The 12,957-nt window shown below is 40.9% G+C and overlaps 1 protein-coding gene across 5 annotated transcripts in view; it reads left to right on the top strand.

The window, feature by feature from the left end:
• Positions 1-12,565, top strand: part of CAMK2D (calcium/calmodulin dependent protein kinase II delta) — a 223,468-nt gene extending 210,903 nt beyond the window's left edge. For 3 of the 5 annotated variants that reach the window (XM_066573877.1, XM_066573872.1, XM_066573874.1), the window contains 4 exons: positions 3,370-3,445; positions 4,348-4,442; positions 5,874-6,099; positions 10,987-12,565. In XM_066573877.1, the coding sequence (XP_066429974.1) occupies positions 3,370-3,445; positions 4,348-4,442; positions 5,874-6,099; positions 10,987-10,990 (401 nt within the window). In that variant the 3' untranslated portion in view covers positions 10,991-12,565. Of the gene's footprint in view, positions 1-3,369; positions 3,446-4,347; positions 4,443-5,873; positions 6,104-10,986 lie in introns of those variants that run through there. The other 2 variants (XM_066573876.1, XM_066573875.1) reach the window with 1 other exon arrangement.
• Positions 12,566-12,957: the final 392 nt, after the last annotated feature.

The raw sequence follows: 12,957 nt of genomic DNA, 5'->3' as shown, positions 1-12,957 counted from the left end.
CCCACAGAGAACAAGGCAAGGGCTTTGAAAAACCCGCAGAAGATATTGCAGATATGTCGGCAATCTCCTGCACTGGTTTGTTTACAGGTTGCCATAGAGACCATCGGCTTGTCAGAAGCAAGCCGATGGTCTCTGTGGCAGGGAGAGCTTGGTGCTTGGCTGTCAGAGGACAGCTAGGTACCAGCTCTTACAGCAGAGATCAGAGAAAACCTCCGATCTCTGCTGTGTTAACCCTTTACATGCTGCAGTCTATGTGACTGCAGCATATAAAGGGCTGTCACTGCAGCATGTAAAGGGCTGTCACCATCGGACCCCCGGAATGTGATCAGGGGTCCTGATGGGTCCCTGTGGAAGTCCCCTAAAGGGACAAAAAAAATTTAAAAAAAAAAAAAAAAGTACAAAAATTAAAAAAAAAAAAAATAAAAACACTTGTCTCCCTTTACTTTGTAAAAAATCAAAAATACAATCACACATGTGGTATCCATGCGTCGTAATGACCCAGAGAAGGAAGTTAATACATTATTTAACCCCTTAATGACATGGCCCCTTTTTTTCTTTTTTTCCTCCCCCCCCTGTTTAAAAAATCACAACTTGTCCCGCAAAAAGCAACCCCTCATATGGCAATGTCAATGGAAAAATGAAAAAGTTATGGCTCTTGAGACGCAACTGCAAAATTAGTTGAAATTCAATGATTAGACCATTTTAAAAAACCTGCCCTGGTGGGCACGACAGGGTGGTAGGAAACCCGCCACTCAAGGGGTTAAATGCTGTTGTTCTTAAGACATATACACTGTTTGAATGGTGTCTCCTTTTTTGGAAATGTTGCTCTATATGACCAGATATGTCAGTCAAAATGAAATATGCAACACTGCGACAAAAGACAAAGATGTCGATGTAGTTTGCCAATTTTTAATATTTTTGTGCGGTCATGAATCTTTAATCTATTTTGGGTCAGAAATTATTAATCGATAAGTATGTCCTAGTTAGATTACATTTACGTCATTGGTATAAGGCATACGTATTCAGTACAGAGATTGTCATCACTCATATTAGGCTCCGTCCCCCATAGGGGCTCAAAATCTAAGAGAGACCATACAAACTCCATGCAGAGTTGTCCTTGGTCAGATTTGAATGCTGAACCCCAGCACTGCAAGACAACAGTGCTAACCACTGAGCCACCGTGCTGCTGTTTGTACTCAAACTTCCATTCTGATAGATACAATTCATGTACCCGTTTTCAAATGAAATAACACATTTTAATATTACACTTTATCTTTTACCAACCTACCTCTTAACATTTGGGTTGGAGTGTTTCCAAATCCGCAACATACCTCTACCATTGAGCTGAGGATTTTTACTGCTGTAAGTGAACGGTGTTTCTTAAAACCCCATTCGCTTACATTGTACTATACGCTGCTATGGAATATCGGCATGAAATTACACAGTAATTTTGCACTTAACCTTCATTAGTAATGAATTGGATAAATGAAGTACATGTATTTTTTTCCTCTGGTTTTGGAAGTAATAATGCAGCTTGTGCATAGTATATTCACTTCCATGCCTTGACAATCACACATTTTAGCTACTTGATTTACAGTGCAGAAGAACTTTGGCAGGTTTCCATGACAACATGGAAGTGCTGAAACTGATCAGAAGTAATAAAGCATTGATAAGTGACAACAGCCGTCATCTCTCCTGAATAAATGTCTCTGATTTCATCTGATCTGTAGGCCATATACAGATTAGCATTGGACTAAGCACCACAAACTTCAGTGGCTAGCCTTGCGTGATGCTTGTCAGTCCCATGACATTTTTTCCTAGGGTGTTTCCGCAGTGTGTTTTAGGACGGGGGAGGAGGAGCTGCATTTTTTGTGGTATTTTCCTTGCACTCTTGCACTTTTTTTTTTTTTTTTTTTTTAACGCTGCACTTAGATTTTACCTATACGGTCTCGTTCATACATTGCACATTTGGTCAGTTTATATCAGTATTTTGAAGCCAAAGTTAGGACTAGATCATAAGCACATGCAAAATGTAGTGGAAAGATGCATACTACTTCCCTCCTTTGCATCAACTCCTGATTTTGGCTTCAAAATATTGATGTAAAATGGTGACTAAATCTACAATGTGACGGCTGGTTTAGACACAACAATTCTTGCTCAAAAATCGTTCAAAGCCATCTTTTGAGCAAGAATCGTTGGGTCTAACTGTACAGACATCGTGCAGTTTTCGTTAACGAATCGCTGATCTTTCTCTTTTAGCATGCTGAAAAAGAACGATGAGCCTTGTCAGTGCCGCGCAATGAGTTCTCAGCGGGATACTGCTGATACTATTGTTTCAGCTGGTATCCCGCTCTGTGAACACAGCCGGAGTATGAAGAACACAGCGGTCCAGCTGTGTTCTGCATACCCCACACAGAGCGCACAGCTGTATACCAGCTGTGCGCTCCGTGAACACTGCAGAAGTATAGGATGCCGGCACCCCTGCAGTGATTTTTGGGGAAGGGCTTTAAATATAAGCCCTTCCCTGAAAATCATTCGTAGCTGGTGTAAAAAATATATATACTCACCTCTCCGCCACTGCCGAAGCTCAGCCGCATGTAGCTGGGTCTTCTCCCTGCACTACTTTGAAGTTCTTTCATCAGGTGGAAATTTAAAATCCCCGCCTGCTGAAAGAGCTGTATCTGATTGGCTGATAGCTGTGACCAATCACAGGCAGCGCTTAGCCATTCGATAAATGACAGCCGAGCGCAGCCTGTGATTGGTCACAGCACTCAGCCAATCAGATACAGCTCTTTCACACACCCTCATTATATTGAGGGGGGCGGCTGCTTAGTAGTATTCTTGGACAAAAAGAGGGCATATACAGGGTGTCAGGCCACATGGTACATGTAGTGCACCATGCAGGCTTACAACCTATTAATGACACTGTTATAATCCAGTGGGTTGCCCTGCGCCTTTTAGGTGAACCACACTGTCAGCCTGGGCTCCCCAAGCGGTCAAAGCCGCACTGCATGTTACTGATAAATACGGTGACCACTTTGCCCCTGACTTGAATTGTGGACCCCAGAGCTGCACTTTCTAGCTTCTGAGTAATCTTGCTGCTGTTTGAATCCCTAAACCAGTGCATTGAGTTACATGTGATACAAATCATGTCATTCAGTACAGTTGTATGATGCTGAAATGACCCTGTGGTGATGCAGCACCCAATGATGTTACAAGTGGTTGAATCTGAAGCCAAGGAAGATCTTAATATTTAAACACATTTTAAATGTTTGTGTTTTTATTGTAATGTTTTGTTTCTTAGTATTTTATTAGTTTCTTTTAACTATATTTTGTGTATCTTTCAATTAAAATGTACTTTTTATTTAGCTCGCAAGCAAGAAATCATCAAAGTGACAGAGCAGCTTATTGAAGCAATTAACAATGGAGACTTTGAAGCCTATACGTAAGTGTTGTGGGAATAATATTGTAATTCATAGTCTTTTTCTATGTATTTGGTGACCATCGTGGAGCATGTTTTAAAAGAATTTATGAATATGTATGTTTTCCACTGTTAGGCTTTTCCAGTGACCTCACATTCAAGCTATTTCCCAATTCTCCCCATTGGCAGTTGTCCAATATAGAGGGAGGACTTGGCATTAACATATTCCCCTCTCCCCATTGTAAAAAGCACAAATGCACCCCAGGAGTGCATGTCTATGGTGTAGATGGTAGAGATGAGCAAGCATACTCGTTAAGGCGATTTACTCGAGAGAGAGAGCATCGCCTTTTTCGAGTACCTGGTGGCTCGTCCCTAAAGATTCGGAGGGGGGGGGTGAGCGGGGGGTTGCGGAGGGGATCGGGAGGGGGAGAGAGAGATCTCTTCCACTCTCCCCCTCGCTGCCCCCCGCAGCCCCCCCCAAATCTTCAGGGACAAGCCAGCAGGTACTCGAAAAAGGCGATGCTCTATCTTGAGTAAATCGCCTTAACGAGTATGCTCGCTCATCTCTAGTAGATGGATAGAATGGCTGTGGGCCTAGCAGGTGTGTGAACGCTATTGCAAATGGCTAGCCGTAAATTGTATCTGATTTCTGAATCTTGGTTTGCATCTAGTCCTAATCTAAAATGTTAAGTAAAGGTGAATCTTTGGCTTTATCTTTATTTATTTTGTAATGCATTACTGTGTACTACTGTAGACTGTGTTATCAGTTTTAGTCCTATAGTACTTGCAGAAACTGTTAGTAAATTGTTCACTTTAGTTTTGGTTGCATTTCTCAACTGTTAACTTGGCTTTTTTGGAAATTCAAGTTTGACTCTGCTCTTCATTCGAGTCTGTTGAAGTCTGAAATGTTAATATTTTATTTACAGGAAGATTTGTGATCCTGGCCTTACTTCATTTGAGCCTGAAGCTCTTGGAAATCTTGTGGAAGGCATGGATTTTCATCGATTTTATTTTGAAAATGGTGTGTTCTATTTATTTTGTGCTCGATATGTTTCAACTGTATACATTGTATTCACTTGGATATTACATGCTGTAAGTTATGTGCGTTTCCTAGGCAGACTTTTTATGTGTCTTCATTGTCGCAGTTAATAAACAAGCCCTTGCAGCCATACTCCCCTTATCTGGCTCATATTCCCTTTATAACCTATACAATAGGCAGTTGCTTCAGTTTTTTTTAATTTGAAATATTTTTAGGTTTGTATGGAATAGGATAGAATTGGTGCTACAACCAAAAAATGGCTTCCCACAAAAACATGACAAAGCTTCCCAATGATATATGAAATGTGATCGATGGCTTTTTTTTTCAAGCTGTGACAGATTGGTTTATGGCCCTTTTAGACTGCACAATTCTCATTTACTCATTGTTCAGTGTTGTACATTCACTTTTAAGTCAGTGGCTAACTGTTGGGACTGAGAACAAAGGGGCTGCAGTGTGAGTGCTTCTGCCCTATCTGCCGTGGTGCCCCCTGAAGCATAACTCTATTGAAGTGGATGTACAGTGGCTCCATCATTCTTATGATCATGGGTCCCATACAAGCTGAAAGCAATGGCATATCTTACCAATATCCTATTACTTTTTCTGACTGTAAATATCCCTTTACGCTGATTACACTTTCTTGTTGCTGTTTATAGTTGGCTCCCTGTAATGTTCCCGATTGGATGGAATCACTGAGTATTCAGTTTTTTAAACTGATAGTCCAATGGTTAATTAACAACAATGTCTCTCCCTTTGTCTTGTGAAGATGGTGAGAGACACTGGAAGGTAGTGATATTGCTCTAGTTAAGATATGGTTCTACCTTCCCCTTAGTTTCTCTCTTATGAATCTATCTTAAAGGGGTAGTCTAGGGAGAAAAAATAAATTGAAATCTGCTGTATAAAAACATTAAAACAAGTCCTACATCACCCGATCTTCCACTGCTGTTCCAATGACGCCTGATCCCCTGATAGGTAACTGGCTGCAGCCGTAACATGTCCCTGTGATTGGACATCATAGCCGGAGCCTGAAGAAGAGTGCAGCAGGGCACCAGCAAGGCTATGAGGGATTGGGTTATGCTAGAATGACTTTACAGCGCTCCGCAGATTTCAATTTAATTTCTTCTCCTCAGCCTACCCCTTAAAGATGTTGATAGATGGTTATTAATTTGTAAATCATTGTTCCTGTAAACAACCTATATCTATAGCTGAAGGTGTTCTGCTGGCTCTGAGTGGTGTGCTGCCATTGAAGTACATGGTCCAGACGTAAATAGCTGACCTTTAGCAACTCTCTGATTAGGTCTTGTTCATTCAGGGCTGAAGTCATTATGTATGAAAGTGTATTTGTTGTATACATTCAGAAAGCCAAAACATACAAATGTATTTGTTTTATTCTAATGCTTTTAATTTTATCTGTAGCTTTATCCAAGAGCAACAAGCCAATCCATACTATTATCCTAAACCCTCATGTTCACTTGATTGGGGAAGATGCTGCCTGCATTGCCTACATTCGACTTACCCAATATATGGATAACACAGGATTGCCAAAGACCATGCAGTCTGAAGAAACTCGTGTTTGGCACCGTCGTGATGGGAAATGGCAGAATGTACACTTCCACCGTTCTGGGTCACCAACAATACCCAAGTAAGGGCAAGCTACAGGGGTATTACTTGAATGGGTATGGAAAATGTGGGCCCTGGAGCCTTAGGAGACCCTTATGGTTCCTCTTCCCTATATAAAGAAACCAGTACTATGAATGAAGCATTTTAGTTGTGGGGGCCTGATAGAGGTTTTGCATTGGAGCCCAGCAGATTTAAGTTACATCTATGACGAGCTAATTACATTGTATGTCCAAGAGAAAGCAAGACATTGCTTTCTGATCAACAGAGCATGAGATAGACCTTAGGGATCTTTCACATGGAGTGGATTATTTTGCTACAGCGTTGTGAAATATGCCGTCCTTGAACTCCGCAACTCTTAACTGTGGATTTTAGTGCAGAATTGCCGGCAAGATTCTGCTATTTTCAATTACGTACCAAAATCTACAGTAGTAGTAGTTTGGATTTTGGTGCTGAATATTCCACAGGAATTGTAAGAAGGAATTTCTTTGGAGTAGAGTACGGTTAGATAAAATGACGAGCAATAGTGCTGTAATTATATCACCTGTAGTATGTTTCTTGTAAAACTGACCTAAAACCATTTCCTGCAGGTTGTGGCTAACTCCATCTTGAATTAGTAAACTCATCTATAGTTTCCGTCTCAGGGTTCCATCTGAAATACCAAACATGGCATTTGGTCGGAACCCTGGATCAAACAATAGACTGTCATTACTAAGAGATTACTGAAACGAAGACCAAAGCTGCAAGCCTTGGTCTCCATTTTCGCAGGTTTCCACTTGTCTCCAGCATTTTAGCAAGATAGAACAGTACAGTCAACTATTCTGCTACAATACTGGAAACAAACCGAACGAAGCCTGTTTAAATGGAGATGGAAGCTTGCAGGTTTGGTTTCTGTTTTAGTACTAACAGCCTGCGGTTCCGTCTGACTGCCATTTTCAGCATTTCAGACAGAAACCATAGACCAGTTCACTAACCTAGCCTGACAAGGGCCCCTTTCATAAAAGTAGCTCATATTTTATAGCTATATACACTTCATTTTCCCTCCCTGCTATGACAGCACCCATGAGAAAGCCAGCCTCCCTCCGGACAGGAACCTCCCAGATCTCTTTAAATGCGGGAACACCCTTCACCTCCTTTGTTCCTGTCCATAGGACAGTTTGGCAGTGGTAGCTGCTGCTTGGGTGTATCTGCTCTTTCAAGGTTTCCTCCAGATCTCTAAGGCTGGGTTCACATGGGGTGGAATTGCTACAGAAGTTCCACATGCATTTTTAAACCTGAGACTAAGCAGGAATGGGGAAGAAATGTACAAAAATCTTGTTCACATGCTGCCAATAGTTTGCTGCGGACAAGCCGCGTGGAAACTGACATGCGGCATGGAATTCAAATCAGCCACATGTCAATTGTATTGCCATTTCCGCTGCAGCCTCCCTTTTCTCTATAGGGAGAGATTTCCACAGCAGAATACAGGTGGAAAAGCCGATTCAAACCTGCGCCAAATGACGCAGGTTTTGAAGTAGCCGTTCCACTGCCGAAATCTTGTTGAATTTCCGTGTGGTCTCACTGCGGCCATTCCACAGGATTTCCATCCTGTGGGAACTGAGCCTAAAGGTGGCAGACTGCAAGGCCTCGGTCCCAAACTTGGTGGCATGAGAGGTTACATGTCCGGTGTAAAGCTCCACAGGTAGCCACTGGGGTAAGCCTGGAATCATCCTTTTGCAGATTTCCTGGCGGATGCTGTGCTTCCCTGTCTCTGGAGGTCAGGAAAGGAAGGAGCTTTGGCCTATTGCTAACTAGCTTCTGGGCATTGCTTATAGCCTCTGAACTTTGGCCAGTATAGCTTCAAGCTTTGTGTTTGGCAGAAGTTTGGCTTATGTAGCTTCTGAGCTGTGGCTTGGCCTATAGCTTCTGAGCTTGGCCAGTATACCTTGGATCTTTGGTTTAACAGAAGCTTGGTCTGTATAGTCTCTGAGCTTTGGTTTGGCTTGCTGTGTGTGGCTGAGCAATTATCCTGCTGAAAAATGCCTCACAGAAGCCCTGCCATGACAGGGAACACATGTTGCTGCAGGATGTCCTTAATATATCGCTGAGCTGTCATTATCCCTAATGTCACTACTAGGGTTAACTGACTGTCATATCTGATCCTCCCCCCCAGACCATGAGACAAGCAGTGGAGATTGTGCTGCTTTACAGCAAAGGCACGGTTGAGGCGCTCACCCCAATTTCTCCAAGCATGAACAAGGCCATCATCAGTGCCCAAACTAAACCTGATTTCGTCACTGAAGAGAACCCGGTTCCACTCCATAGCAGTCAAGTTTTTTTTGTTCACACCACTGCAAATGGAGGCAGCACCCATAATTGATGCTGTGAGACCAAATGTCCTTCAGCCAAATGCTTGGAAATGGTTTTGACAGACACAGGGGGCTGTAACGATAGTACCACCTGTCTCTGGATGGTGGACAACAAAACTGTTGGAGCTGCTCATGCTTGTCGGACGATCAGATGCTCATCTCTATTGGTGGTCTGTCCAGGGCGTCCTGAGCCTGGTTGTCTTGTGTGCATGCTCTTGCGCATCCACTAGTCCCAATATCTAATAACAGTCTGTTTAGAATGGCCCAGTTGGTGGGCAGTTTGTTGCTACAACCATCCAGCTTCTCGCATTCCAATAATGTGCCCTTCTCAAACTTTAACTGGGCAAAATCTCTTTGATTGCATTGTAGAGGCATATCTACTGGTCAACAAGCTCAAAAAGAGGTGCACTATATAGACGTAGCCTCTGAAAGCCTTTTTATAGGCCAATGGTAGAACCATTTTTAGGTTCTCAGGTGGCAAGACCGTTCATCTAACCATGCCACAAATCTAATCATTTGCATATCTGCTTGAGATGTTACTGCATGCTGACTTTTGCAGCAAAAAAACAATCCCTTCTAGGGACTTTTTTTTTTGTACCATGTATTTTTCTGTAGGGTAAGACTGTCCATCTGGTTGTCTGGCGCGGTTTCTCCACCACGAGTACAGTACCAATTTTCCATTTATCAAAACTTTAAGACTGTTTATTTGAGTTTTGCTAGTACTCTATTGGTGGATTCTCTAATCCAGTGAGCTATTGGCCATTACTAGGCTAGTAATTAACCCCTTCCCGCTATAGGACGTACAGTTGCAACTTGCGGGGTTGGAGTATGTATGAAAAGAGATCGTGGGGCAGCCTCTCCGCATACAGAGCGGGCGCCAGGTGTTTATCACAGCTGACACCAGCGGGCAATAGCTGCAATCGGCGGTACAGCTGATCTGCACTATTAACCCTTCGCATCCTTAAGGGGGGGTTAAAGGGACTATCACCATGTTTTTTTGTATTAATTAAATCCAAATAGAAAAATTTAAAATGTTTTACTAAGTTGTATTTACCTTCTGAGTGAGGAATTTTTTTGATTCTCTTGTCTGTGCAGGACCATGGGGCTGCTATCTTTCCTGAGCTACATTCAACAGCATTAAAAGTATTTAGAAGATAGGGTTTATAACTACTTCATGGGCAGTTCACACAATAGATAGCAAGGAACCCATTGACTTTGTATGGGAGACTGTTCTAGACATGCTCGGTAACCTGTGCAGAAGTAGGTGATCAGCTGAGACTATCTACATAGGGGTTTACTTTTTAATGTATTCCTGCCTGTGATGAAAGGGTGTTTTTATACAGGATAGATGCCCAACAGGTCCTCCCAGTGATCATTTCTGTGTCTTTACAGAGGAACGAGCATCACTGACTAAATAGAGGCAGAGTTGGCCAAGGATCATTTTGGCCCGCCCAGCTCCATGCACAGTGAGCAGGCAGTTGTTCATAAGGGAATGGTCTGCCTGTTTATACCGAACAATAGATCATTCAGTCTTCTGTATGTAGAAGCTGAACGAAGAATGAAAAGTGAACAACTTCTCGTTCAGTCAGTCCTTTTATTTACATAAAATGACAATAATTTACATTCTCACTAGAATCTGGACGATAATCGTTCCTTGTAAAAGCACTTTTAGTGATATGACTGCTGCAAAGCTTTCTCTGCAGGTCAGGAAGTGACAGACTAGTAAAAGGCTCTGTGCCCACTGCAATCGCTCAAGGGTGTAAGGGAAACAAGATTACGTACCATCCGGTAATCTGTTTTACTTGAGCCCATGATAGCATTGCTAATCCCTGCCCCCCCCCCCTCCTACTGCTGTGTTTAAGGCCGGCTTCACACAGCTGTAAGCGTTTCTACGCTGCATCTTTGCGCATTGGGCATTGTAGGTGCCTATGCGTATTTTACTTTAATTTTTTGCACACACATGCCCTGCATATTTGTGTATTCCAAAAACCACTTAAGCTTAATCCCAATTGATTTCAATGGGCTACTAACTTTAATATGAGCTATTTTTGTGCGCAATACATATGAAAATAAAATATGCTGCGTATCTTTTTGGCACAAGATGTGCTCATGGGAATAAACCCATTGAAATCAATAAGTTCTACTCATTTTGCACGCGTAATATGCAATGCAAGTGCATTCATGTACATAAGCCAAAAATGGCTCAAAAAAAAAAAAAAGTTTAAGTATACCATAGATAAAATAGGAAAGGGTATCAAATAATCCATGGATTTTGCTACAGAACTAAGTAAAGGGTTAGATTTGTGAGTTTCCCGTCTGGAGGAAGGCAGGCTCTCTCATGGGTGCTGTCATGGAAATAAACAAGTAATCTTCTTGCTTTGGACCTTGGTGCCTAGATGTTGGTTTAAGCTGATCCATTCACCAGATTTGAAAAATGTTGGTTAAATGCAGTCACGGTTTAAGAACTAAAATGTAATTCTTCCCTGTAGATATCCATTTTACCTTCTGAACAATATTCTAATTCCTATTCCTAATATGTCAACATCTCCCTCTTTTCCTTGTAGCTAACTCTAAGCCTTGCAAGCCTTTTACTGTAAACACTCAAGACAACTGGATGGTATCTTCGACCAACTGCATCCTTCCTTTGTGTCCTAATCACAAGTGTTTATTTGAGCACAGAATGTCTCCATGTGTAATGCTTTTGTGTGTTGTATTTTTCATACTTCCATCTCTGCCACCACTTACTAAGATTCCAATAAAAGATGCTTCTAGCTTACACGGAAGACAATATGGCTTCTCCTTTGTTCTGACATATCTGATTTTGCCAATTCTACAGCTACACTGATTAAAAGCTAACCATTTTTCTTCTTATGTTGATCAGTTTACTCTAGATTATTAGTAGATGATAACCCAGGTGGAACTATTAGGTGGAAGTCTGACCTGATTTATCATTGCAGGTAATTAGTTTGGAACATTTCAAGTACTTTGTTATTAGCAAGTGCAGAAAGTACTTCTTCTATGTCAATATGCAGCAAATCCTGGCAGTTGTAACTACTGTATTATGTTTGACAAGTGCAAGTTAGAATTTATAGTATCTATTACACATTTTTATATACATATATATACATACACCAAGGATTTCTGTCTAATTGTTATACAGTATATAGATAACGATGAATGGGTGAGACGTCATTTTTGATAAGACAAAGCAAAATTTTACAATTGGGGTAATTTAGTCCTTTCACGCAAATACATATTTTTGTGTTCTAGTCCTGAATTACAGTAAGACTTAGATATTGTGTATTGTAATGAATATGTTACACAAAAGAGAAAGCACTCTACCATATAGAAGAAGATCAAGAATTCTCCTCGCAATTACCTAGAACTTTATACTTCTCCAATGTGCATTACAATCCATATTATGCTGGCATTGTGAATGATATCGTAGGAAGACAATGACCATTTTTCTATAGCAGTTTACTTTAAGATGCCCTTGTGCTCTACTAGTTATGTTTCGTAGTAGTGTAGTTCTATATTCATACTGCTACATTATGTTTGACTCCATCGCCAGGTTTCTATCTAGGGGCTAACTTTTTGTGTGCATGTGGGACATCTTCACTCTTTATTACCCCTCCCTTTTTGTCCGCCACATAGTCTTTTGAATTTGTATTATTCAACTTTTGTGAATATTATAATTAAAAACCTCTTTCAATTGTTAATGTTGAATATTGGATGTAATGCTAGTATGCTAATGAGCATTTAATTTTCTACCGTATGTAATCAAAATGTGTTGAGCCATTTGAACCTGCCAATTCAATTCTGTGAAAAAAATAAATATTTTTTTTTTTCTGTACATCGTTGGTCTAGAAGTGGTTTCACTGTCAGCATCTAGATATAGTGTATGATGTAAAGTTCTTATTTTTACTTTTCATTTCAATATAGCATGGAATGCAAATATAGTACTGTAGCTCAACTCTTGTCTTCCACAAAACCATGTGAGAATAGGTTGCACCATGGTGGTTTTATTTGATCATCTTTTGTAATGTTGCAATATACTGTACCAATAAACACCATGTATATATTTCTTGCCATAAAATAACTGATATAATTAAAGTAACAATAAAATTGTGTTTTCTGTTGCAATTTCCGTGTATTTTGTTGTATTGGCTTACCATATACGTTAATGCTCCCATATGATTTTACTATATTTTGCAAAACTGGACACCTAACATAGTAATGTATATGCATATATTTAAAGCAAATATAAACGCTTGAATGCTATTTCTTGATTATTTTTTAAATCTAACTGATCGTATAGATTTATAGCGATTGGAGCTCCACTTCACTAAGGCCGCTTCCAGGCGGGCAACAACAATATGGACGCGAGAAATTTGCAGCGATATTGCATTGGAAGTCTGTGATATCGCGATTTTGTAGCTATGTTTTGCTGGGATTTTCGAAGGGAGGGGGACCTTGAAATATAAGCTCTAACCCCAAAATAAGCCCTGGTTGCATAACAAAAAAAATACATCACC

This window comes from Eleutherodactylus coqui, chromosome 7 (genome assembly GCF_035609145.1).
Source record: "Eleutherodactylus coqui strain aEleCoq1 chromosome 7, aEleCoq1.hap1, whole genome shotgun sequence".
Classification (NCBI taxonomy): domain Eukaryota; kingdom Metazoa; phylum Chordata; class Amphibia; order Anura; family Eleutherodactylidae; genus Eleutherodactylus; species Eleutherodactylus coqui.
Note: the sequence above shows the minus strand (reverse complement) of the source record. Positions and strands in the feature narration are given on the sequence as shown.